The sequence below is a fragment of the Abramis brama genome, assembly GCF_963993115.1.
Source record: "Abramis brama genome assembly, chromosome: 24".
Lineage (NCBI taxonomy): Eukaryota > Metazoa > Chordata > Actinopteri > Cypriniformes > Leuciscidae > Abramis > Abramis brama.
In genome coordinates this window covers 14,528,123-14,555,787 of record NC_139986.1, presented here as the reverse complement: position 1 = coordinate 14,555,787, position 27,665 = coordinate 14,528,123, and the positions used below count along the sequence as shown (strand labels likewise).

Below are 27,665 nucleotides of genomic sequence, written 5' to 3'. Positions count from 1 at the left end.
CAAGCATTCAACCCTTTTACCAGTGTTGTTAAAAAAAAAAAAAAAAAAAAAAAAATGGATCAAACAAATATTTGGTCCCAGCGCACCCCTACTGAGTGACAGCTTAATTTAGATGATTAAAATAAATAGAAAATAACACAGCTTGTATAATATTGACCTCCTGTGGTTGTACGATCAACATTTTCTAGAGGTTAGGCACGTCCCGAAAGAGGGAGAAAAAAAATGTGTCAGGCCCTATTTCGTACCCTATTTGTGGAAAGTGTTGAAAAAGTGACTACATTTTTACCTTTGTTTTTACCCCATTTAGTTTTTAATTTGCCTTACATTTCTAGGTCTCAGAAGATTGAGAAAGAGAGGAGAGGGAAAACAAGAGGAACAGAGAGAGAGAGATCAGAGGGAAACCCTAAGCTGATCCTGCTGTTCAAAACATGATACTCGCACCAAAAAAAAAAGACTGTGCCAGCACTGATGAGACAAGTAGTCCTTCCCTTTAAAGCAGTCTTCAAAAGAGCAGCTGCCCGTTTCATCAGCATATTTTATCCAATGATCAGATTCCACTCAAATAGATACAAATGGCTGATAAAGACCAGTAATAGAGGCTTTTTGAATATGAGTAAAAGCATTTTAAACCTTACTTTTCTGCCGTTTTAACCATCAGATGGTTATCATCAACATTTATACTGATATTTATATAATAGATAAAGGTTTTTACACAGATGCGTGTCAGATGGGAAAATGCCAAAGGTGCAGAAGACCGTGAGTTCAAAGGGCATTGTGTCAATGTGAGAAGGTCGGTTAATGTCAGGTGCGTTGAACTGTAAATTCATATTTTATCAAAGCAACTACTAACACACTTTTTTTTCACACTTTTTTTAAAAAACATTCATTCTGTTCAATTAATGGCAAATGCAGCCATGAAGATGTACCGCACATAATGGAAAAATAATGAGAGGGGTTATATTTCTTCACAGTACTATTAGATGCTAATTCTATGCTCTGTGAGCAAGAACAATGCATGTAGCAATACTGAGCAGTTTCCTTTATTTTAGTTTCAATGAAATGTGACCATGCACTACTGTATATTTGAATCTGAAATGCAGCTGGTAAGTTTATATGTGACCAATAAAAATCAAAACGCAATATGAAGCTGCACTTCAAAAAATGCATTTAGACTAAGCCCACACTATGGAAGCAATATCTGTGGAAAAACACTTTATCTCATGTCTCATATCACATGTCTACAGGTAAAAACAAACCATCTTGGTCAAACATCCCTGAGACATCAAATATAACTAAATATTGAATAGAACATAAGTATTTATGTTTTATTGCTAAAATAGACATTTCTCAAACTTAAGACAAAAACAATGTTCATTATTTGTTAATTTATTTACAGTATAATAATATATTACATTAAGTAAAAACTATACAATATAGTAGCAGAATAACAACTGTTACCACTGACTTTACCGTTCTTTTTAAGTAAAATAAATAAATAATAAATGCAGAAATGATATATACATTTCTTCATTTATTCTATAAAATAAATAAATAAAACCAAAAATTATTCAGACACCAGATATAATTTGATATTTTTTTACTAGTGGGTGCAGGACACTGTAGTTAATTTATGTAAGTGAGGATAGCAAAATAAAATAAACGTTGACATTTTATACCCAAAAATTCTTCATACAGTCTACCAGTCAAATTTAAAAAAAAAATTGTTACCAAAAATTATTCAGACACTTTGACCTGGCCATGTTTTGCTTAAGTGTTTTTTGATTGCTAATGTGATCTTTTAACACCACAGACTGAACAAAATTAAGCATTGCTTGGTATTATCTAATTGTGTACTTTACATATACATATACATATATATATCATTATATATACACACACACAAGTTACAATTATATACGTGTATATACATTTGTGTATACTTTATAAATTTGTGTATATAATATATATGTGTATATATACTGTGCATAATGTACTCCACTGCACTGTCTTGTATATTGAAATTTATATTGTATTGCATTGTATACTGCATTGCTACAGATAGCAACAATTCACAAAACATAAAAAAAAAAATAATTTCATACATTTTTGCCAATAAACTTCAATAGATACTACATATATTCAGCTGTGAAATCCTCTTCAAACCCCTTACGCTGCTATAAAACAATAATCAGCATCGTTTTCATCATATCATACGATTGCATAAGAAAGTGAAATCTTTCTTGGTTGGATGACTTCACCTGCTGTATCACACAGACCTGATGACCTACAGTACTCACTCTATTCACAGCTGCAGAATCAGGAGGACAATAAACAGATGATGCTGCATCTGTAGACTTGACTAATGTGTCTTCTCATAGGCAAAGAAACTACTGAAGACAGCAGATTCCTGATTAACTCTTTAAAATGTAATAAACTTAATCTATTTAACAGAAAATGCAATTATAACTTTAAAAATAAACCGTATTTGAATAAATAAATAATCATGCTTAAAGCAAATATTATGTTTATGGTAAAACAAGGTGACAAGTTTTTTTTTTTTTTTTTAAACCCATAATTACTCAAAGTTGATTCATAAATCAATGAATGAGTATTGTACTAATTTTCTTGTTCAGATGGATAACATCAGAGCAGGATTCAAACTGTAGGCTATACACTGAATGATAAACATGCTGAAAAGGAAACAACTGGTCATTAAGAATAAAACATAAAGTAGAGTTGCTCGTGCACATTGATAGCATGTTCTTGATAAGCGCGCGCTGCTTAAAGCCCTTTTTTAATATAGATGCCCCAAAATTACTGACCACACTGTAACGTCCAGCAGATATTGACTATACTCACCCCCAATTTCTTACTCCGAATCCTCACGTAGCCCTGCTTCACTATATCGTTGAAGTTTGAAGCCATCCTAACAGCCTCTCTGTCCTCGTCCCCCGTCTCGGCTGCGAGTCCCCTCAGAAGTCACCACGACATTCAGTCCTCAAACAACCTGCCTCGGTTCCTCAGTGTCTCGTTGCCTCAGTGCCGCTGCTGCTGTTGCTGCTGCTCGGGCAACCGAACCGGCTCGAACGGCTCATTCCACACGAGAATAGGGAGACAGCGCGCAGCGCGCGTCAGATAATTTAATTCAGTAAAGAAGAGTGCAGCTTCCTGGAATGCACCATGAGAGGGCTGTCAGAGGGGTGGATGCAGTGAACTACTTGCGTAAAATGGAACCATTTATTGATTTACTTACTTACTTACTTACTCATATTAGGAATTTTTTGGAAATATGTTAAATTTCAGTTTCACACACAGGAACAGGAAATTTTCTCTACTGTGGATATCAGAATATAACAGTGGTAGACTATATTATAATAAAGGCATATAGGCTAAGAAAATGTTTTTATTTCACTGTCACACAGGCACAATACATTTCATTTTGATGTGGATATCAAAAATGAACCCCTGTATATTATAAAAAGTAATTTAGGCCTACTAAAGAAAAAACAAAATCATACAATTTGGCCACAATTTATTGATTATGATGATTATTATCAAGAACAGTCCTCTTTCTAAAAGATTGCTGCCATAAATTTTTAAGTACAATCAACTTGGATGTTGAAGTCATTTCAACTTAATTTACATTACACTGACTTAAAAAGATTAGTTGAATATTGTTTAACTTATTTTGATGAGTAAAGCAATGTAAAAACATATGTTGTCATAACTTATTGATCATATAATTTATTAATTCTTAATCCATGTGATTTTATTTCATTTTGATGTAATTATGTGATGTTTAAGCAAGTTTAAACCATGTTTAAGCCACAAAAATCATTGATTGATTGATTGATTGATTGATTGATTGATTGATTCATTTGGGGAGGGAGAATTCTGCATTGAAACTAATGTCACAGTGCATAAATTCTTAATTGTCCTAAAACAGGCCTTAAATAAGAAAAAAAATAAGAAAAATTAATTTAATGTTAGTATGAAATATGAAATATGAGTCTTTTAGGTTACATGTTATTATAATCATGCCTCAAACATGTCACATTAAGTAATAAAATATTGATTTACATCTAACTAACTACATGTGATATCTTTAAACATTTTGAGAATTAATTTTCATTCATTAGCAAAATACAGTTTTACTTTCATATGAGAATTATCTTATAATAGATAACTAGTGGATGGGAGATTTGTTTTGCTGATTGGATCCTTGGGATTAAAATATCAAAGCAGATCAAAAGCAAATGAGAAAAAAAAAGTACAGAAATGGATGGGATGTTATATTCATATATTAGAGCGTGCTGAAGCTCCACTGACACAAATGCTGAAAATGCCTGAAAAAGCCTCCTCCTTTAATCCTACTTTATAGAGACGTCCTGCCTGTGGAAAAGTGGCAAAACCAATTTGATACAGTTGATGACACAGTTACACGTGTGAGAGGGTTTTCTGCATCTCTCATCACAATGAAAGATGTTACGTGAATAAACATCTCTCACATTACTGAAGTCAAATGGTAAAATGGATCAGGCACACAATCCACATGGGTGATCACATAATATGATCTTTTCAGTAAAGTATATATATATATATATATATATATATATATATTATATATTAGTTTGGCTCCCTGTCTTTCTTATCATCTTGTCATACATCCATTCCACTAACACTGGAGTGGAAAAAAATAGTAGACAGAAGAAGAACAATAGTTATTTTGAGAGCTATCATTTTTCATTTGTTTAATATGTTTTGAGGCACAACATTATACCACCGTTTCTTCTCTTGACCATGAAAATTACATTAAATTAATTCAATCATTTCATTAAAATGAAAGACATAAACATAGAAAGAGAATATGTTGCAAATCTATGTTACTCAAAGGCACCGAAGTTTATACGAGACAATGAGTGAAATAAAAGTTGTACAATGACATGACCCTCATTTTTTGAACCATTATTGAATTATAAAACATAATTTTTTAATGAAATCATTAAGCATTCATAAAACATTAAACATTTCATGCATATACAATGACTTGAAAACACCTCTCAAAGAACATGCTTAACCTTCCTGAATTGAAGTCATTTTTTGAGGTGGCATAATATATTACCTTTAAAAAAAAAAAATGAATGCAAGTCAGGATGGATCCATGCTTTCATGTAGTTTACACCAAATTCTGACTCTACCATCTGAATGTTGCAGCAGAATTCGACACTCATCAGACCAGGGAATGTTTTTTTAAATCTTCTATTCTCCAATTTTGTTGAGCCTGTGAATTGTAGCCTCAGTTTCCTGATCTTAGCTGACAGGAGCGGCACCCGGTGTGTCTTCTGCTGCTGTAGCTCATCTCTGCTTCAAGATTCAATGTGTTGTGAGTTCAGAGATGTTCTTCTGCACACCTCGGTTGTAATGAGTGGTTATTTGTGTTACTGTTGCCTTTCTATCAGCTCGAACCAGTCTGGCCATTCTCCTCTGACCTCTGAAATCAACAAGGCATTTTCGCCCGCAGAACTACCGCTCACTGGATATTCTTTGTAAATCTTAGAAATGGTTGTGCATGAAAATCCCAGTAGATCAGCAACAGTTGAACAGGTGAACCTCTAGTGAGTTATATTGGTAGAATAAAGCAACAACACATTGACCTCAACAAAACATCATGTGTTAAGAAAGCAGATCATTTTGCATTCAAGTCTCACAACCAACGTTTCATCTTTCTTTTTTTTTACACAGACACGCAACCCTTAGATGAAGTACCTTTCACAGCAACTTTATTTGCAAGCCTTTCACTTACTGTAATGCATAAAAAAAAGAAATCTCCACTGTCCACCCTGAGGAGTCTGGTATAGTTATGATTTATTCATAACAGTTAGGAAATAGTTTGAGCGGCTCCTTGACCTTCACTTTTGAGGTAACATACTTCAGCAGCCCAGCTGCCTTTGAAGTAATTTATTTGCTGATGACAAAGATAACTCACTTATAAATGAAAGCTCTACACAATGTAACCCTTGATGTATAATGCCTGCTACAGACTGTGTGGTTTCAGCACTCCTATAAGATCATTACAAATCACACTGTACGACATGGATCTATAAACTTGGGTATGACATGTATGATGTAGACTGTATGATGATGACACCTTTTAAATCGTAGGCTATGACGCAAGTTAGTATAAAAGAATAAAACATCATCCGCACTAGTGGTAAACAAACAGAGCAAGATGAATCACACTTTGGCAGTTGTGGTTTTGAAAAAAGAGGAGGAAGTGAAAGTGGAGAATATGGATGCGGCCATGGCCAGGGAAAAGAAGCCAACTTGGCATGTGAGTTTTGAAAATGCTTGAGATAGTTTTAAGTTTTAGCCTCCTGTCGCGTTGATCAATACGCCATTTCCTGTTGCATTTTTATTGGCTAGTCAGTAGACGTAGGTCGTAGCAGCAAACACACCGAAATGATCATGCCAAATTTCTGACACTGACAGAGGACCACCGTTTAGGAGCCACAGAAATCGATTGGTCATCTTTCGTCTGGGACAGCCCAAAATCGTACAACGCGTACCGGGCATAAGGAGTCTGAGAGCTGTCACTGAAGGTGACAAAGTGTTCACTCGAAGATGGAACAAAGCCTTCCACTGGAATAAACTTCACACATTCCATTGTGCAGTGTGTGAAGTGTGAACTCCAAACTATTAATCACAGGCTGGCTGTGCTATATTGAGATTTACTGTCAAAAAATGTGTGCCTCGTCACACTTCTAACTGTCACACTCATTCACACAAATACACGCTGTGCATGTGAAATGTCACAATCTCGCTGCATGTTTGATCATGCTTGATAACTCAGCTGAAAGCACATTCTAAACAGACGACTATTTTCATTCAACATCTAGTATTTTTTTCTTTGTTATTAAACGATTTCTTGCTGTGTATGAAGGCCATTGAATGGTTCTCTCTTTTTCTATTCCTTATATGACCTTTCCAAGTCATAGGGCTAGAGCCTATTTCATTTTCTTAGACCAGAGGCAGAAGAACGTTCCCTGGACAGATGGCCAGTCCATCACAGGGCTCTCTCACACACACAGGCAATTTTTTTTTTTTGACTGTCCAATTCACCTAACCTTGATTCTTTGGACTGTGGGGAAAACCGGAGTTGCTGGTCACCATTGACTTCCATATGGAAAATAAAAATACTATGGAAGTCAATGGCTACAGTCAACTGTCTGCATTCTTCAAAATACTGTATCTTCTTTTGTGTTCAGCAGAAGAAAGAAACTCATACAGGTTTGGAACAACAACAGGGTGAGTAAATGATGACAGAATTTTCTATCCCTTTGAAATCACTATGAAATCAAAATTTGTGTTTTTAATTAAATATTGCATATTATAAATGATTTTATCTGTTCGCATCATAATTTTTTCTTAATTAACGTGCCCTCGTAATCTTTAATCAAAATAACTTCTTCCTCTTGCAGCGACATCTCTTCTCTTCTCTGATGATGTGTTCACTGGCGCGAGGGCGGGACAACCTGTCACTCACATGACATCACAGCAATAGCAAACCACAACAATCGAAACAATTCCCGATGGGCAAAATCAAGTCCTGCGCTAAATCTTTTCTTGTTCGAGAAGCCGTTTCACTCAGATCACAACAGATCACAACTCAGGTCACAAGACTATCGCAACTTCCATTTCATATCGACTTTAAAGATTATTCTTTAATATGAACTTTGGCAGTAAATAAATACCTGCTGCTTTTGGCTATTAAGATTAGCTGGTGAGAAATTCTTAAATCAAAATATCATAAATCATAAAAATATCTCCTGTGCTCTAGAAACATGACTGAGATGACAAAAACCTGCACTGTCAGCTGTCACAGCAGCTATTGTCCATTAGATGGCAATGTTACATTTGATGCATGTACAAACCTAAGGGTCCAGTTAGTACATGCCAGTACTTGTCACATGGTCATTGAGCTGAACTCCTGCCAACATTTCAGTCCTTCCCTTGGATCACCTGACTATTTATATCTGAGTAATTTTCATATACTTTCATTTGGATGCTTACTTTATATATTTGAGTCTCTTACAAAAGAAAATATTTGAAAAGCAAATGCAGGCCTATTTTAAAGCTTGTTTCTTGTCATTTTTCTTTCGTGAAATGTTTCCTGATGCTTGTTTTCAGAACCAAGAGCAAAATGTAGGCTACCACACAGGGGGATTGTTAACTATATATATATATATATATATATATATAGTTAACAATCCCCCTGTGTGGTTCATTTGGTTCATTTTTATCAAGCTCGTATATTTATGCAACCCGTTCTCATCAGTCTGCGTATAAATAACACGACTTTACACTTTCAAATTGCGTGCAATGAATACGCCAAAATCCAATTTTGCGTGCATATGATACGCCAATCCTTCCCATTAACTTCGGTGGAGAGCAGATGCGTCTAAATACCACGCATCACCTTCAACTGCAATGACGTCACCAACGAGGCTCAGTTCGCCTGCACCTGATGCGCGTATCGTAATCGTTACACCTTCAAACAGGTAAGTAAGGGCAGCAATCCTTTTTTTTGTAATGAGATCACGGTGTTAACTGTATTATTTTAATTATTTCAGTGTTTCTGTTACATGGGTCGCGTCAAAATGGCAGCGTAATGCGTTAAAATTAGTTGTTAGTGGAACCGTGGGCTGCTCCGTTAGCACAGCTGGTATCCTACCATTGACATTAGCCTAAGCTAACTTCTGCTGTATGCATGTTGCAGTTTGAAAGAAATAAAAAAGTGTTTTTAATCATGTTTTGACATGGCTGATGACAGCACTACAAATCAACAGAGTGAATTAGTGTTTGCTAAAGTTTTTAGCTAAAGTGGCATGGTTAGCCTAAGCCTACGGAACCCCCTAGGGGTCAATATTAATAATGTGGACTAATTAGTGCGCATGGAATAATTCAGGCACGCGCAGACATTACTAGTTGCTTTGCAGATGCATGATTCTGTAGGGTTGGATTAGACTCCTCTCCCCAAGATATTTGATTTCTAATGTCATCATATAAAGTGCATTTTACCTAAATTGCACATTGTTGGTTTGGTTGCTTCTATTTAGGGCTGTGAAATGATTAATCACTGTCCATAATTATTTTGTATATATATAAATACACACACATGCATGTATATATTTAAGAAATATTTGCATATATATATATATATATATATATATATATATATATATATATATATATATAATTTGTATTATAAATAAATATTTTATATATAAATATTTTTTTCTTAAATATTTACATGCATGTGTGTGTATTTATATATACAAAATAATTCTGCACACTACACACATATATTATGTGAACACAAACTTTTATTTTGGATGTGATTAATCATTTCACAGCCCTACTTCTATTGCTCTCTTCATTTGTAAGTGGCATTAGATAAAAGCATCACATGATTAAATGTAAAGGAAAATTAAGCAAGATTTAGACTAGACCCTTTGTCTGTGAGTGTGGCCTTGGTAAAATAAACAATTGAATACAGAAATATCATTATAGTTACAACCAGGTTGAAATGAAAATCTGCATTCTCCTGCAAATAGTCAGACACCACTATCCTCTACCGGAAAATTAAACTTTTTAACCTTTACCCTCATATCACTGATGTGGTCCAAACTTTCCATTCAATTATAATAGTCAGCAAGTTTGAGTTGCAGGCAGATCTCAGATCTAACTGACACCTTTATTTTTGGTTTAAGTACAATGTCAAGAGGAAATAAGAACAAACTAGAAGCTGTTCTTCAGCTTGGGGATGCATTTGTTGAAGAGATACAGGCAAGTTTCATACTTGTTATACACAAATGTGTAATTAATTAACTCCAGTTAGTTAATGCCTATGTTTCAAATTCACCCATCTACTTTTCATTACATGTGCATAAAGAAACGTAACACAGAGTTACAAACTCAGAAGGCTGAAGTCACAGGACAATCTAAAGTGACCTGGTGGAAGAGGGACTGTGATGGGCAGCGTGTGACCACCAGCAAGCGGAGGAAAAAAGCTTCATCTGCTGGTTAGTGTACATCTTATCTAATTTATGTCAAATACTTCAAATGGAGAGTGATGATGTGTGATTTAGAGTAGGTGCTGGTTTGATAATGCTGTTGTTACTCAATATTCTGTATGCTTGCACATTCATAATGTAAATTATGGTTTGATAGTAGTACATAGATAGTACATAGGTTTGATAGTTTCCATGTTGCAAGTTTGCCAAAGGTTTCAGCTTTTATTTTTGTACATCTGGCAAAGAGTTTGAAAGAATTGTACTCTAATAAGAATTCTAATGGGGTTTATATTATTTTTACTTTCAAACAGTTGGTACCGGTACTTCTGCATGTGCTAGTTCCACCATCACAGCTTCATGTACTAGCTACCAAGATCCTGGTAAGTAGAAAAACTACTTTAAAAAACACTTTTCATAATATGTTATGCTTCAAATGAAAACAAGGAGTTACGTAAAAAGGAAGCCTCGTTATACATGATCTTTTGCTATGTTTAGTAACTCATCTAACGATGTTCCTTTTCTAAATGCTTTTTCCACAGTCCCCTAACATGCCTCAAATATTAGAGTTACCACAATTTGGTGCATCAAGCCCTGTCAACATGACAGAAATAGGAACACTTTAGACAATAGCATCACTGTTTCTCAGAAAAATCACATGGTTGTTGTTTAGTTTCACAATTAAGTGGGCAACACTACTGACAGCCAGCACCTACACAGAATCTTAAGGGTCATGGATTTGATTGCTCATTTCAAACGATCCTTTCACCCTCTGCCTTCTCTGCTATCACTGGACTGTTTTTATTTTTCTCTTTCTCTCTCTGAAGATTTTAATATGCAGAGGCTTGAGGACCTTCTACGGGATTCAGAGAGCATTGATGGGCAAGATTTTGCTCAGCAGCCATCTTTGTCCAGTTGGTGTCAAAGACAGAAAGGGGTCCAACGATGCTGGCAACAGGCGAGGCCACAAAACATTCATAACTTGTTGTCAGCTGAGAACATTGTCCAGATAAAGTGCAACCACTGTCACGTGACAGAAGCCATCATCCGTTGCATGGAATGTTTGCCCTCAGAGTGGTTTTGTGCAGACTGTGATCAACTGGTACATAAACGCCACACTCTGCACAGTAGGCAGACCACCATGTATGGCTTTTATAAATACATTCCCCCAACAGAGTTTGTGAAACTCCATGATGATAAGTACATCATCTGTGAACAAGGTTGGTGTCTCTCTTTCAGTTGATTTGCAGTTTTTCATCAACACACAACATAATTCATTATGTTTTCCAAGTACTTGCTAACAATCCAAACATTCTTTAATGTCATCCTGATTGTCCTTTGCTCTTTCAGATTGTTTGCTGCCAGCAGCCTTTCCTCAAAATATATGCTCCTGTGACACTGGAGATGTTGCAATCTCTGTTGGTAGATCCATCATACTGGTTTCCATAAATGGTAGGATTGGGTAAAAAAATATTGTTTATCTAACATTACTTTAGTTCCTTGTTAGTTATTTGTCTTTCATGTGCTCTCAGGCCGTTATAATCTTCACGTTCCGGTGCTAACATGCAAACATTGCAATAAGCAATGGGCTCCAGAAGTCAGTGACTTTGTAAGGAGTGGTTACTGGCCCGCTACCATGCAAGCACAGACACTTTTCCACCAAGATCTGTTCCATTCCTTTGAAGCTATGAAGACAACAGCTCCAGGAATGTCAGTGAAAGCCTTCACAGCAATGTTGGACCAGAGAACAAAGCGGTTTGGAAGAGTGAGTGAAAATTTGAAGCTGAAAGACAAATGCATTCGTTATTATAACGAGGTTATAAGTTATTATAAGTAGCTGTAAGGCTAGACAGTATGGCAAAAAGGGTGTTCGAGTCCAAACAGGGCGCAAATTCAAATATACCCACATATGAAGTCAAGTTCCACAAGTGGCTGTAATATTTCAGGTTACTGAAATTAACTGAACTGAAGACCATATTAGACAGCATTGCCAATTGCATCCTTTTTTTGGGTTTGAAAAGGTACATTGACAAAACATAAATGGGGTGACCTTATAGTTCATTGTCATTTAAAGTTGTTCTATAAATTGTTTTTCAGACTGGCAAAGTGAATGCAGATGCTTTTCAGAGGAGCTTTCTGCAATTTGTGTACTGCAACTCTGAAGAGGACCAACTTCTGGAAAAGGAGCCATTTGTCTGTCCAGCCTGTAGTCCTGAAATGGTGGCTGTTTCAGTGGATGGCAACAGAAAACTCTACAGGTTCCAGAAAGCAAACCAGTGAGTTTTGTGTACATATTAAAAACAGCCAATGTAGTTAATGTATGTACTTGCTATTAACATTATAATAATAATATAGTTCTCATTTTATTTAAAATTAAGCTGTTGATACTGTAGCTGTTGAATATAATGTCCATGTTAGACTTTGTAACCTTGTTTCTAAAAAAAGTGTCATATAAATACAATTATTATAATTTATTATTATTATGTAAAACTTCTTACTACAGTGGTTATCCAGAATACATTTTGTTGTAGGAGTGAAGAGCCAGGGTTCTTTGATGGAGTGTTTTTATCCCAAGACTCTGAGGTGTCCAGTTTTGTTGAGGAAGTCCGGGGGGCTGTCAAGAGTGTAAGTTTTCAATCAGGCTGAGCAGCGGGTATCTCTGGCTTATTTTATAACTAATTGGAAGTAAAGTTGGAAACACTGTAGTCTTATTAGGTGTTCAGATGAGGGAATCTTTGATCAGGTGTTGAGATGGCAATGGTAGGTTGCTGATGTTAGCGATGAAATCGGACTTTCACAAAGAGTGAAGTTGCAGAGCTGGATGAAAAAATACAACTAGATTCTAATCCAGAGGGCACAGTATATCTATAGTATTGGTTGCCGCACATACAGTATATCTGACACAATTTCTGACAAAGTTAGAGTCTATTGCAATTATCCTCCTGCATGCTAAATGGCAAATAATTTCAATTGGTTTGTTATACTCCAGGGTGTTGCAGATGGAAGATGGGTCAGGCAATCAAAGACAAAATCTAATCAGACTGTAATTGTTGGTGTGTGTGAGTGTGCAGCCCTGCTATTTAACTTTTTACTTTGGTAGACGGCAGGAAGAGCGATGTGTGGGGACTCCCACTGGACAGCAGCAAGAGAGACATCAAAGCAGGCCAACAAGTTGGATGAAGAAGGTGTGGAAATTGCTGTATGCAGGCATGGATTCCTCCTCAAAGGTTGGTATTGGTCTTGATAAATTGCAATGAAAAATATTTGTAGATGAAACATCTGAAGCCTATTCTTCATCATTTCATTTTTCCAAAAGGTCTGAATATGTATAGAGGAGAAATCTTTGCATATCCAATGTTTCTCCAAAAAGAGTTCCAGGCTGCTGCATTTTTGGCCATGGATGTGACCTGCCGTTATGTGCCATACCTTGAGAAGGTGTCAGAGGCCCTGACTCATCTTCAACCTCTTAAGAAAATGAAACATTGCTTGTCCGTGATGCATGCCAAAGCCCACAATACAAAATGCGAGGTGATGCTTTTAACTACTTTTACATTTCAGAGTGATGTATCCAACAATTAACGTAAAGTACCACAATGAATGATGTTGTGACCCAAACAACATCCCAGGAGTGTGTTTTGATTTGTACATGAGCCCCTATGTGCTTTCCTGTACAGCTGGTGACCTTGGGATTTGCATCAATATTGATCACCCTGTTGTCCACCCTGTTTAACAAGTCCACTGCTTCCTGTAGATTATGTGGAATGCAAGGAACCAGGAAGGTGCTGGAACCACTCTTGGCGAAGAAGTAGAGCAAGTGAATAGTTTTCTCTCCCGATGTGCCCTGACGACAAAGTACATGTCCAAGTCAGGTTTGTAAGCTTCTTTGCCCCCTGCTCCCCTGCAAATGTACACATTAACATTTTACAATTTATTGTGATTTTTCTATTGTTCTTTACAGTAAGAACTGATATGCTTACTGTCCATGCTATTGGGTGGAATCAACGTAAAGAGGACGGCCTCCACATTGCCTTGTCTTCCAGATTCAAAAAGGTATGTTCGTGTATCAGGCAGGAACATACTTTTTGGTATTTTATGAAATGACAGTGTGTTGTGTGTTGCTGTTTTGTAGACAGCAGAAAACACATTAGATGCAACAGAGAGCCTGAAGAAGATGCAGGACCAGTTGCATTGCAGTGATGACATGCTAAAGCAGTGGGTTGTTGATGTCAAGCAGTGGGCCAGTAGCGGTAAGGGCAATGTTGTTTTATACATGAACAGTGTTGGAGTAATTTAGTTGTAATGCATGTAGCTGTAGCTTAATGTTCAATTATGATGTGGGGATGGGCACTATTTGCAAGTCATAAGTCTTCAATTAGTATTTTGACTTAAAGAAAGTAAACATCTTAGCAATGAAAACAGAATGATTGGTGCATGTTCATGCAAATCAGACCAAAATGGAACAATATTATTTGAGGTAGGAAATGACAGACCAAGCAAAATGTGCCAGTAAAGCCCAATTTATACTTCTGCGTCGAACTCCCGCCGTAGCAACGTCGTAGGCTGTGTGTAGTGTGCGTACCCTGACGTGCAACTCTACAAAAATGTAACAACACGTCAACTCTACGCGAACGCAAGCGCTGTGATTGGTCTGCTAGGACCGCTCCCTCTGGTTTCACATGCTCCCTCTGCAAGTGTACTTGTGCGTCAACACGGACAACGACGCAGAAGTATATATGAAAACCGACGCGTAGTCTGTAGTGTAGTGGCTCCAGCGTAGGTCCGACACAGAAGTATAAATCAGCCTTAAGGCTCCATGTTTGCAGCATTCATGCATGCTCCACTTGTAATTCTGATATTTTCAAAAGACACTTGTTGGTTCTCATTATTGGTGCAAGTATCTCAGTTTTCTACAGATCTAGTTTCTGTTTCCAATGAGAAGCTATGAACCTAAGGATTTGACTTTTTTTCTTAATCCGCAAGAGCACCACGTGTTACTTCTGTCAGTTCAGAGGATATCAGGGTTTTTTTCATCTTTGAAAGTTTGGCCTATTGGTGGAGCTACAATAAAGGTCATGGGGTCACCAAATTCGATGTGTGGAATGGATAGGGGACATAATCCCCCATCAATGACTTTCATAAAGAAAGACTGTGGACTATGGACTCTCATAAACACACTCTTGAAAAGTGATGATAATAAAGATATCACACAGATTAGATGCCTATGCCTCTTGGCCTATGTTGCTTGGTCCCTAATTCTTGCTGAAACATGCAGTCAGTGTCCAGTACGGTATGAGAAAAACATACGAGATAGACATTTCTGTCCAAATTAAACATTGTCCTAAAGTGTGTTTGTTGCACACTGTCAAACTTAAATGTTTGAAACTTTTCTCTTTCTTCTTAACTTGAATTTAGGAAATGCAGCAGCCAGTTCTGTTGATGCTCGTGGTTTGCAGATCTCCATCGACACACTCTTTGTGAGCATTTGTCAGAAGAAACACTACCTTTATAGACAGAATGGTATGTATTAGTAAATGTAAGTGATGTAGATGCAAGTTATATTGTTTCTGTTCATTAAATGTCATGGCAGCTCTTTTGTAATACCATTGTTTTTTGCTCTTATTACAGATCGCAACAAAAGGCGTCAGAAGATTACTCAGAAGATTGCCCAAGAAAAGAAGCGCTTGCTAGATGAGATCCAGAGATACAACAAACAACCTGATGGTGATCCTGTGGACACACAATCAGTTGTGCATAAACTCTCCAACAAAGCTGCAGAGAGCATGATCTGGCCTTGGCAGGAACAGAACACAGGTTTTGTATTAATATTTAACTTTGTGTTTATTTAAATGTATCATCATCAAATTAGTTTATTAATGTATAATCTTTTCATTCCTTCAGACGGTATAGACATTCTCACCAAGAAGAAGCTTTTTGACCAACTAATGCTGGTCTCACGACTGACAGAAGAGAAGCAGATCCTTGTGAAGGAGATGATGCAGCACTGTCAGTACCTTAAGGACTCGATTGCAAAGGTCCAGACACTGATAGCCACCATTTCAGATTGCATAAAAACAGGAAGTAAGTGTATTGGCTCAAGAACTAAGGATACATGGACTTCAAAGATTATTTTATCCAATTATTATTTTCCAATTTGACTTTGTATTTAACATTTGTTCTAACATAAGCTCTCTCTGATAAAATGTTTAGTGTGATGGTAATTCCATTACTCTTCATGTGTGAACTTTTAGGCTATCCCAATGGATTCACAGAGGAGGCATCCAAGGGCCTCATCAGTCTACTTAAGAGAAGACTGTATAACCTTAGACTCAAGCAGCAGACTGTAGCATGCACATACAGAGGCATTCTCGAACCAACTCCTAGGCTGGTGGAAGAAGATGAAGGGGAAATGGAGGAAATGGACTGGCAACGTGACCTCAGCTCTGATGATGATGATGATGATGATGATGATGATGATGAGCTGGGGACTCAAGTCACTTGACTTAGGACTCAAGTCACAGTTGTAATCCCTTTTGCTTTGACTTGTACTTTGATGACTTGAAAAGGTTTCTAAAGTCTTGACAAAAGATCCTGTTTTTGTAAGTGAGTTAGATTGAAAGTGACAGTGACTCATCAGTTGTTTGTTTCTGCAGTTATCCGTATTTTGCTACATATGCTCTCAGAGTGTGTGTGTGTGTGTGTGTGTGTGTGTGTGTGTGTGTGTGTGTGTGTGTGTGTGTGTGTGTGAACTGATAATGTCTGTAAATATTTGCTGATACCTGTATATATACTGTATGTACGGAAACAGAAATACAAATTTGATTTGTCATCAGACTATTGAGTTGACTTTGGCTCATCACACATCAACCCTTACAAAAAGAGAGAGCTGGGAGCTTTCAGATTCAACCTAAACTGCCAACATTTTGAACATTAGAGGTCACAGTCACACCAGGTCACATATTAAGATAGATATATGAAACTTAGGTCTACATACTTTACACTGATAGTTAATGGCAGTGTAATATACTTCAATATTGACTATGTAAAACCATTGTAGTTATTGTCTAAATATATATATATATCAACCATATAATTAACCACATGTTATACATATGATCGGTTAGCAGGGTTGGGTCAGATTGCTTTGAATACAAACAACATGGCAATATAATCAGTTATGCAATTTACCTTTTAGCAACAGCCCAACTTGGAATATCATTTTAAGAAACTCAGTGATCTGAGGCCATGCAAAGTAAATGTCATGACCATATTCATCTGATTATCAACTCATCCCATGGTAAGGAGCAAGCAACATATAAGATGTGGAGACTGTTCATAACAGTGTCATCTTCAGAGATATGTAGGAAACTTTATAAACAGAGATATTGAGGCTACTACATTATATAATCCAGACCATGTAGGAACATTCAGGTGGTTTGGAAGAGCTAAAGCATGCCAGAAGGGGCATATAAAATCCCAATATATGCCCCTGTGTCAGTGGTACCTTCTCACCCATGCCATGAGCACTGATGCACAAATATCCTAACTTTTCTGGAAATGGGGTTTGCAGTTTCTCACTGTGATAGGTGTTGGAAGGGAGAAAATGTAAATAAAAAACTATTTGCCCTTTTCTGTAGAGATCAAAAAGATCTTTAAAAGATCTTTAAACAGAAATAAATGCAGAGGATACAACAGGGCCAACAGTATGTGTAATGAACTCTTGTTTTTAAATACCAATAATATTTTTACAAGTACAAGCAGAGATGACTACCCATCATAGACCATGGTCTTTTAGTGTGCGTTTTTTTTTAACCATCATAGCAGCATTAGCATAAATAGATATTCATATAAGCCGTGTGTGCGTGTACTTTTACAACTATCTTTGTGAGCAAAGTTTGAGGGTCAAGAGCTGGTTTTAGGGATCAGGTTATAATGAGGATTTTATTTGGGCAGGTTTAGGGTCAGGGTTCAGGTCAGACACTTAGTTGTGATGGGTAAGGTTAGGGTAAGGATCTAGAGATTGCATTGTGTCAATGAATGTCCTCACAAATATAGATACAAACGTGTGTGTGTGTGTGTGTGTGTGTGTGTGTGTGTGTGTGTGTGTGTGCGTGCATGCTTGTGTGTGTGTGTGTGTGTGTGTGTGTGTGTGTGTGTAAATCTGTTTACACAGTCAGAAACAAACAAAAAGCTATATTGAGTCTACGTGCTCCCTGAAACTAGACCTGAGATGGCTTGTGTCCGTGAAAAGAGAAAATGAAAACTTTGTTGTATAGCTGAACCAAATACATCGTTGGAAAGGCCGTGACCTGGAGAGTAACATATGTTAGTATGAAGATTCTACATGGCTCCTGCTTTGAAACACAGACCTTTGAAACGTCACCTCGGTGCATGTTTAAAGGCTTATAATTCAGCAACAAAAGGGGCTACAGATATGGGACCAACTGTTATAGAGAGCTCTTGACATGAGTATAGGGGGCAGTTAACCAAAATATGGGGGCAGTTAACCAAATATGGATAAAATATGGGTTAATTAATTTGACCCTATTTAACAATTAGATATTTAAAATCTCATTACATAGATGTGTTTACCATCCCACTAAACCCCCCACTGTACTCCCAACTCACTGTTTACAACCTCCAATTGAAAGAAAAACACTAATGTTTTAAAAACTACAATTCCCTTATATCCACACCATGCAGCTTGATACAAATAGGCACTACAGTTGTAGTTCTTCTGGTCTGCAAAGTAGGGTTGTAAATTAGGGTTGTAAAAAGATATATCTGCTGAATATATTAAATACCTACTACAGTCAAACTAGTAATTACACTGCATCTAGATGATCTATGTTAACAAAAAGTAGATATGTTGGTTTATTTCAGATATTTTAGCCAAAACAGGAACGCGGAAACTCCGCCCACAACATAATTGCACTTCCGTAACCTTATGCTGCCAAAAACTGAAGAAAAAAAGTTTTTTTCCAAGGAGAACTTATTAAAAGCGATAGCCTTAAAATGAACATAACGTATTTTTGAGTTATCAATTTGTTTTTCTGTGGAGAAATGTTGAAGATATCATTAAAAAAGCGGGTGTCTGTGAAGAAAATACTTCCGGGCGGAAGTACGTAATGCAAGCTACTACCATAGCAACGAACTAAAGATACAACCAGAGCATAAGATAATGCATTCACTGAGCGAAGATTATGAAAACAAAATGCAACTGTAAGGTTATTCTTAACACCAAAGCTGGCTATATACCTTGAGTACTACAAGGATTAAAAAGGTTACCCTTACGGAACAAAAATATATTGGAATATACTGCAAAATATTATAATATATTAATATAACTTATATTTCATATAACGTTACATATGCGAAACTAACGTTAGTGCTTAACGTTATATTTGTCAATACACTGCAATATGCATTGACCATGTATGGCTATATATATATATATTGATACATATTAAATATTTATAAATGCAAACAAAAATATCATTACATGTAATTTTCGCAGTTTTATCTATTTTTTTTTTTTTTTACAGTCTATGAGCTTTATCTATTGTGTACATTGCACATATCTGTTCCCATAAATGTGAATGTGTATTATACACACATATATACACCCATTCACGGAATGAGTTACAATCAGTGGTTCCAAAAGACTTCTAGTTCCCAGCATGGTTTGCCTCCATGTTAAAAGACAGTAAATGTTAAAAATAAGTGTTATTTCATATGTTTTGCTCAATATGAATAAAGGGGGATACCAATTTGTGTGTAATGTTCTATTATTTTGGTATTTAAACATTTTTGGGGTTACTATTGTACATGCAGGTGTGCTTGTGCTTTATTAACTAGCTTGAAATATGCGGCCAGAAAAAGGTGAAAATTAAACTTTGTTATAGGACAAAATGAAAGATATTTATACACCCCCTCAAGTACTCCAGTAACAATGTCAATTCCATGTTTTCAGAGAGGGACAAACAACAACAAAACTCGCAACAGAACTTTTATTGTGAAATGCTCATAGGAAATGCCAGACAATGCAAACTAGATTTTCTGGGTGAAAGGTTGTGAAAAAGGCAAACTGCACAATAAAACGATTGGCCTTTTGGATGATGGAAATATTGGATGCGATGAGGTCCTTCCCAACACCCAGCCCTAATGAACAAATAATGAAACAGATTTATAAACAAATACTACTTAATTTACAACATTTATGTAATTAATTCTATGCAATACAACTTTATTGTTGTCCACATGGCCCAGTTTAATGGACACAACATTTGTTTCAGAACATTTGTTTCTTTGCACCATCAATGTGACAACAGTATTTTTAGTAGACCTTCCTTTATGACACAGTCATTCTGATGTTCTCCTGTGGTTCCCAAGATGGGGGCCAGGCCTTTTGGCTGAAAAAATGGCAAAATAAAACGTAAAGAAATTATGCATTCAATTTCTGAAATAGGTTAAATATAAGGATAGCCTCTGACATGGTTTATAAACCATGATAGGCTTTACAAATTTCCCAGACAGAATGGGGTGGAGAAAGCAGAAGAGAATGTATATTTATATCCAAATTATATTATTGTCACTTTGTAATGACATTTTAAACTGTACATGTATGTTGTAGTTGTGTAGCTTAATCTCTCTGTAGGCAAAAACAGATGCCACATGTGGAGAGGTCTTAGTTCATCCGAATTAAGCAGCCCGTCTGACTTTCCAAAAAGAAATGTAACAGTGGTCCAGGCGCTTATTACATAAACTTAAATAACTCTCAATTCATGGTAAATCAGACAGGCTTCTTAATTAGGTTAACTGTCCCTTTAAGGACAACTCACAAGTCAACAAGTAAACAAGAAAGCTGATGTTACCATGAAGGACACGGGAGCCAATGGACCAAGACTTCTTTACAGCCCTTGGGAAGAGGGTAAAAGACAAACCTAAGTCATACTTTTATTTCATAATGAAATATTTCATTTAATTTTTCCTCCCAGCCTCTAAAAATCAATTGCCATATAAATACCAATACATCAAAGTTTTGGTTTAATATTTAGAACGCTCTAACAGCAAATGATTTAACATGTTAACTACTTAGTTTACATGTTATTTAGACTTTTCTGACAAAAGGCAACAATTTCATCACTATTCTCCTGGTGTAGTATAGTATTAATTTATGCACCTACAGTCGTACAGAATGTTCTCCGTATAGCTGCTCACCTTTTTTTCACGTGATTTGGACACATATTGCACTGGGAAAATGTCCAATGTGCTGTGATACTGGCAAGCTATAAAGAAAAATGAACAAATTAAGTAAGTACAAACCATTGCTATGTAACCATATAAACCCACAGAAAGGGTATTGTATGCATTTCTCTTTGAAATAATAGACCAGAAGTAAATGCACATGCACATCATAATTTCCCTGGATTATTCCGAAGCCCCGAAAACTCCAATGTAAAATGAGTCAATTAAGCAAGTAAAAGACATTTTCAACTAATATTACGGTAATAGTTATCAGACCTGTAATGTACTAAACTAGCAATAAGAAGATATTATATTGTGGGCCAAAAAGCTTTTAGATTAGGATTAGTTAAGAGTTTAGGACTTATTATTTAATTAATTTTGAATTAAAAATACTTAGCATTTTCCTACCATGGTCATTGTTTTGGCTTCTTTTACTTTTCCTTTTAGCTGAAATTTTGACAGCTGACTTCCTGTACAGAGAAACAAAAAACATGTGTAAACTGCAATAGAGGTGTGTGGTGTCTGCCTTGAATACCAGGTGAATACTTGCGAGTACACAACAATGCAGGACAATCTGTTGACACTTTCTCTGATGACTTCACCATTGGACATTGCATTATGGCACACCGGATGCCAAACTGCTGCCATACAAATAACTCCATGTTATAAGAAAAAGTAGAAAAAGAGCAACTTATGAAATACCATCTGACTTCTGAGTCTAGTGTGGTGTGCTGCTACTTTTTGTACATGGACACATTCTTTACCATTCTGTATCTCATATTCTACATAGTCAAGATTGCCCTTAATGCTCTGCCTCTTCTATTCTGTATTGACACTTACCTGTTTGCTGCTACTATTTTCTTCTTCGCCTCAATCTCTTTTTTCCCCATTTCCTCTGCCTGTTCTCTCTGCTGGTCTGTCTCCATCAGTCTCAGCTCTTCGAAGTCTTCCTGTCCCTCCATCTCTTGTCTCTCCACTTGGTCTTCCTGTACCTCTATCTCTCCTCTCTCACTCTCTACTCTCTCTTCCTGTACCTCTATCTCTCCTCTCTTCACTCTCTCACTCTCTACTCTGTCTTCCTGTGCCTCTATCTCCATCTCCTGCATGTCCCTCCTCTCAGTCTCTCCTATTTCATGTTGCCCCCCATGTCCTCTCTGGTCTTCATCATCTATTTCTTTTTCTGACTCATCTTCTTCTCCTGTGCTCTCTTGCTGCCCCACCTCCTCTCTTTCAAGATCACATGCTGTGATAAAAAAATAAAACAAAACAAGACATTTAAGATGCAGTATGTGGTTCAAAATGTGAGTAACCAAAGAAATATAAAAAGTTTAAGACAAAAGATAAGTAGAACAAAATTACCAATCTAGATTGTGTGAAAAATTCTCTGTACTGACATTTAAAACCAATCCAACTGGATAGGTACACAATACAGGATAAATCTTAGAGAGTCATGAATGTACTGATGTTGTGATGTGACCTACCTTCTAACAAACCTTCAAATAGGCACAATATCTTCTCCAAGACTGCATGCGCTACCACTGGCAGCTCATAGGGGAACTGGAGCTGGGCCATCCACTTTTTGTTTTGTGGTCTGTACTTTCCCCACAGCAGAAGGGGAAAGTACCCTAGGGCCTTCAGTTTCTCCACCTTAACATAGAAAAATAATAAGCAAACACACAGAGATTTCTAAGACAGGGTTACAAAGGCAAGAAAGACGTTATTATTATACACATACAAGCTGTCTTTAAAAAAGTTATTATGGGTTTTTATTAGGGGTGTAACGATACCCTCATGTTACGAATCAATACATATCACGATACTGAACTCACGATACGATACTATTGTGATACTTCAAGACATGTACAAGGTTAACAAAAAAAGTGCTGTTGATTAAAATGCTAAATTTAATGTTACATTGTGGGTGTAAATGAATAGGTTTGGACTTGGTGCTGATGCACGGGACAAAAAATATTCATGATTCTGAAGCTGAAAACAGAATCATTTTGGACGAATATGCTTGCACTCTGTTACTGACTAGATATATTTTAAATTTTGGCCACATTTTACTGGTAACATCAGACATTTGGCATTATCAAGACCTACACATATTCCCCCATTGCATCACTATACATTATATTCAACATTATATAGTAGTTTCATGAAGTTCTGACTAACACTAACTATACACAATACATATTGTCACTATCAGTCCATGATACATATTGTTGCATTTTTGTATTGCAATATATTGTGACACGATATATATTGTTACACCCCTAGTTTTTATAAGGGTGAATGTCCTTTCTGGAGTAACTGAGGCATATGCAAATGTATCTTTTCCTGTAAGAAATCAAACTTTCATTCTAAAAGATTCTGTACTGCCCCTGCATCAGCAAGTGACTTAACCTACTCTACTGCATGACCACACTGTAAAAAAAACCCCAAATTTTACAGGAAATAACTGATTTGTCCAGTAGTTGCTGATGGAATGATAGTTATATCAGCTCATTCGTGTGTGCTGTTGCTAGCTAATTGTTAACTGCAAGAGATTTCCATTTTATAGAGAATGTTTCACAATAATCAACTTGGAACTACCTGTAAAATAACTGTTTTTTGTAAAACACTTATGAATTAAGATATTTTACCTTAATTTTACAGTTTTTGTTTGGCAAACGCTTCTGCCAGTCATTGACCATTTCCTTTTTAACGATCTTTAACCAATATTTTCATTTTTACAGTGCAGTGAACCAAAAGAAAAACCTCTTAATGTAAAGTGGCCTTGGATACTGGGGCTGAATGAATACAAGTTGTAGGCTAATGTCTAAATTCTGTGTATTGTTTTAATATTTATATATGGACTAGCTAATTATTATCTGAAATATAATTATTATTATCTCAATGCAGTTGGGTTGATGACATCATGACAACATAACTGCATGACATTACCATAGTTGCTGCTTCCTTGCACAATGTAAATACAATTCTATATTTCTGTAATGTTGACAGGAACCTGAAATGCCTGACCAAAAGAGAAAGACAAAATTTTTATTACCAGCAGGGCACTGTTGTCAAAAATCTTTGCCTGATTGCGGGACTTTTTGACTTTTTGAGCCCATTCATTTGCTCTGGTCCGGAACCCTTTCATACGGGCCGTCTGCCTGGACTTCATGTCCAGCAGCTTCCCACACTGAGTAAGGGAGAGAGACAAGTGAGAGCGGTATGACTCACGGGAATAAAAAAAAACTGGGGTCCAGTTGATCAAGCATTACTGATTTTCTAGCCCTCTATTTACAAGGGCCTAAATAATAACTTGGATACCAAGTTTATGCAATTCATTGAACAGACAGACTAAATATGCAGCTGAGTCAATGCACTGGCACATTTTAATAATATTAAAAGGCATAATGCTAAAACCTAGTTAGATATGTATCCATATTTTAATGGAAAATACAAATGTCCATTATCGGGCCACAGACATTATAACTTAAAGGGATAGTTCACCCAAAAATGACAATTTTGTCATTGTTTACTCACCCTCAAGTTGTTCCAAACCTGGATGAGTTTTTCTTCTGCTGAACACAACTGAAGATATTTTAAAGAATGCTGGTAATCAAACAGTTGAAGCACCCATTGACTTCCATTGTATTTTTTTTTTCCTACAATGGAAGTCAATGGGTGCTTCAACTGTCTGGATACCAGCATTCTTTAAAATATCTTCAGTTGTGTTCAGCAGAATAAAGAAACTCATCCAGGTTTGGAACAACTTTGAGGGTGAGTAAACAATGACAAGTTTTGGGTGAACTATCCCTTTAAGTTGTCATTGTGGTATGCGCTAGTGTAGATGTTGCCATTTTCTTAAAATATGGATGATCTAAAAGAACTGAGTGACCACAGTGGAGATTCACTGCAATATAAAGTACTGTCTGTAATAGACAGATTCAATGTCAAATATATAGCCTTGTAAGAGGATGTCATTTAAAGGAACCAATAGTCAAAAATGCAATAACAGCGGGCCGGGTACCTTTCCATCAGGTGGGAAATGTAACATTTTGAAAAATACCTACTGTGATGCAAATTTGTATGGTAACAAAACTCTTTCTTTCTTTCTTTTTTATGATGAACTTAATGTCTCCACTGCAAACTCCTGTTTTATTGTCACTCTATTGCATGGGCAACAAATACTGAGATATTAGAAATAAATATACTTTATTTTAATTTGGACTTAATGACTCTGGCTTTAAAGCAAAACCAAGTAGGATTGTTTACCTTCAAATAATGTTTCCAAAATCATTTCAGTGGTTCAAGTCATGACAGGGTGAAAGGCACTTATGCCACCGCTTTGCGGTCCTTTATCTGGTATATTAGCTATGTAAGATTGCCAGATCGGGTCACGTTTCTGTAGTTCTAATGAGACATAAGAAAACTACAAATATGACTTGCTTTACGGCAAGCGCTACAATTGCCGATAGGTGGAGCGTACTTGAGCGAGCGTGCGCGTGCGACAGTAGGATGCGGTAGGCTAAATTATTTACGACAGCGGAAATGGACAATTCTGCTTCCAACCTGTAGGGCGACCGCAGAGGAAAAGTTCCTTGGTGTTGATTTAATGCATGAAAATGGGGGTTAGCAGTTAGACAGTTCAATAGCCTATTGTACATTATTTACCTTGGTGCATCTTCTATTGGCACAATTTATCTTTTCCATGCAACGGGTGCACTGTCGAAGAGTTGATCCACCTGGCATTTTCACTACAAACAAAACAAAAATAAATTATAATTATCGACATGCAACATAACAAAATATTTAATTCTGTGGGAGGGCCTGATGTGAGCATATCCTATGCCTTTCCAATGTCGCTACAAAGATAAACAACGACATAAATTTTTCTTTATTGTCCACCATGGATAAATTGTTTTGGACCTAGGGATGGGTGACATCAGACAAACTGCATATTAACTTAAGTAATCCAATTGATGTTAATGATATTGAAATGCAAGGTAAAGTAAGTGTGTGATATCAAAGTTAGTATGGGTAGCACTTTACACAACACACATTAGGCCTATAGGGTAATATCACAAAGTAACTTATTTTATGGTAATGACAAATAACTTTTGTAATATTAATGTGTATATTTTTGGCAAAAATGTGTAATTATTAGCATTACAACAGTACTACATCATCAATGTAGAAATTGATGTAATACTTTGGAAGCACTGGCTTACTACTACCTTCTCTATGTAATGGAACTTCCATATTCTTGAGGACAGATGAGGTTGTGTGACAGTACTGTTACCCAATAACTATTGTGAAATAGTGGGAATGACACAATGGCAGACATTCCAAGTCTCCCGGAAGTTCCGGGAGTCTACCGCATATTGACTCCCTGATGCCCGCAAATTAGTTAAAATCTCCCGATTAAAAAAAATCCCGAAACTCTTAGTTTATCTCTACTCCCGAACCGAATTAATCGGAACAACGATAGGCCTATGCAATGCAAAAAGCATCTCTCCCCTCCATGCGCACTAATTAGTCCACATTATTAATATTGACCCCTAGGGGGTCCCGTAGGCTTAGGCTAACCATGCCACTTTAGCTAAAAACTTTAGCAAACACTAATTCACTCTGTTGATTTGTAGTGCTGTCATCAGCCATGTCAAAACATGATTAAAAACACTTTTTTATTTCTTTCAAACTGCAACATGCATACAGCAGAAGTTAGCTTAGGCTAATGTCAATGGTAGGATACCAGCTGTGCTAACGGAGCAGCCCACGGTTCCACTAACAACTAATTTTAACGCATTACGCTGCCATTTTGACGCGACCCATGTAACAGAAACACTGAAATAATTAAAATAATACAGTTAACACCGTGATCTCATTACAAAAAAAAGGATTGCTGCCCTTACTTACCTGTTTGAAGGTGTAACGATTACGATACGCGCATCAGGTGCAGGCGAACTGAGCCTCGTTGGTGACGTCATTGCAGTTGAAGGTGATGCGTGGTATTTAGACGCATCTGCTCTCCACCGAAGTTAATGGGAAGGATTGGCGTATCATATGCACGCAAAATTGGATTTTGGCGTATTCATTGCACGCAATTTGAAAGTGTAAAGTCGTGTTATTTATACGCAGACTGATGAGAACGGGTTGATTTATGTTCAGTAATTCGTATATTTATGTTCAGTAATTTCACTTAAATGGCATTGAAAATGACCTATTAATTGTCATTTAAGTGAAATTACTGAACTTAAATATATGAGCTTGATAAAAATGATCATTCTAGAAGAAAATTTCAGATGGCACTTAGAGGCTTTTGCATCTGAACTCTTCATACATATATATATATATATA

The 27,665-nt window shown here is 36.5% G+C and overlaps 3 protein-coding genes across 4 annotated transcripts in view; 1 reads left to right on the top strand and 2 right to left on the bottom strand.

Annotated features, from left to right (window-relative positions):
* dok6 (docking protein 6) overlaps positions 1-3,175 on the bottom strand; it is an 83,882-nt gene extending 80,707 nt beyond the window's left edge. For both annotated transcript variants that reach the window (XM_084103410.1, XM_084103411.1), the window contains exon 1: positions 2,860-3,175. In XM_084103410.1, the coding sequence (XP_083959536.1) occupies positions 2,860-2,925 (66 nt within the window). In that variant the 5' untranslated portion in view covers positions 2,926-3,175. The remainder of the gene's footprint in view (positions 1-2,859) is intronic.
* Positions 3,176-8,382: 5,207 nt separating this feature from the next.
* LOC311075757 (uncharacterized protein) lies at positions 8,383-16,900 on the top strand. Its single transcript, XM_084103342.1, has 18 exons — positions 8,383-8,558; positions 9,771-9,846; positions 9,953-10,082; positions 10,385-10,453; positions 10,898-11,290; positions 11,421-11,522; positions 11,603-11,835; positions 12,168-12,346; positions 12,602-12,695; positions 13,171-13,297; positions 13,387-13,598; positions 13,822-13,939; positions 14,029-14,120; positions 14,200-14,317; positions 15,483-15,587; positions 15,696-15,881; positions 15,969-16,148; positions 16,319-16,900. Exons 1-18 carry the CDS (start codon positions 8,488-8,490, stop codon positions 16,567-16,569), a joined length of 2,736 nt encoding a protein of 911 aa, XP_083959468.1. The 5' UTR covers positions 8,383-8,487; the 3' UTR covers positions 16,570-16,900.
* A 3,190-nt stretch (positions 16,901-20,090) lies between these two features.
* Positions 20,091-27,365, bottom strand: LOC311075690 (uncharacterized protein). The gene is made up of 10 exons (XM_084103237.1): positions 27,225-27,365; positions 25,980-26,062; positions 24,367-24,501; positions 22,796-22,961; positions 22,155-22,557; positions 21,723-21,784; positions 21,288-21,355; positions 20,942-20,985; positions 20,419-20,479; positions 20,091-20,230 (listed from the first exon to the last, which is right to left on the bottom strand). Exons 2-9 carry the CDS (start codon positions 26,055-26,057, stop codon positions 20,419-20,421), a joined length of 1,017 nt encoding a protein of 338 aa, XP_083959363.1. The 5' UTR covers positions 26,058-26,062; positions 27,225-27,365; the 3' UTR covers positions 20,091-20,230.
* Positions 27,366-27,665: the final 300 nt, after the last annotated feature.

Excerpts from the sequence above, each read along its gene's own strand:
- LOC311075757 (XM_084103342.1), top strand. The coding sequence starts at position 8,488 with ATGACGTCACCAACGAGGCTCAGTTCGCCTGCACCTGATGCGCGTATC. Across the intron at positions 10,454-10,897 it reads TACTAGCTACCAAGATCCTG|ATTTTAATATGCAGAGGCTT; the intron begins GTAAGTAGAAAA and ends CTCTCTCTGAAG. Across the intron at positions 15,882-15,968 it reads TTGGCAGGAACAGAACACAG|ACGGTATAGACATTCTCACC; the intron begins GTTTTGTATTAA and ends TCATTCCTTCAG.
- LOC311075690 (XM_084103237.1), bottom strand. The coding sequence starts at position 26,057 with ATGCCAGGTGGATCAACTCTTCGACAGTGCACCCGTTGCATGGAAAAG. Across the intron at positions 21,785-22,154 it reads AAAATAGTAGCAGCAAACAG|GAAGTCAGCTGTCAAAATTT; the intron begins GTAAGTGTCAAT and ends TTCTCTGTACAG. Across the intron at positions 21,356-21,722 it reads AAGCCAAAACAATGACCATG|CTTGCCAGTATCACAGCACA; the intron begins GTAGGAAAATGC and ends TTTTCTTTATAG.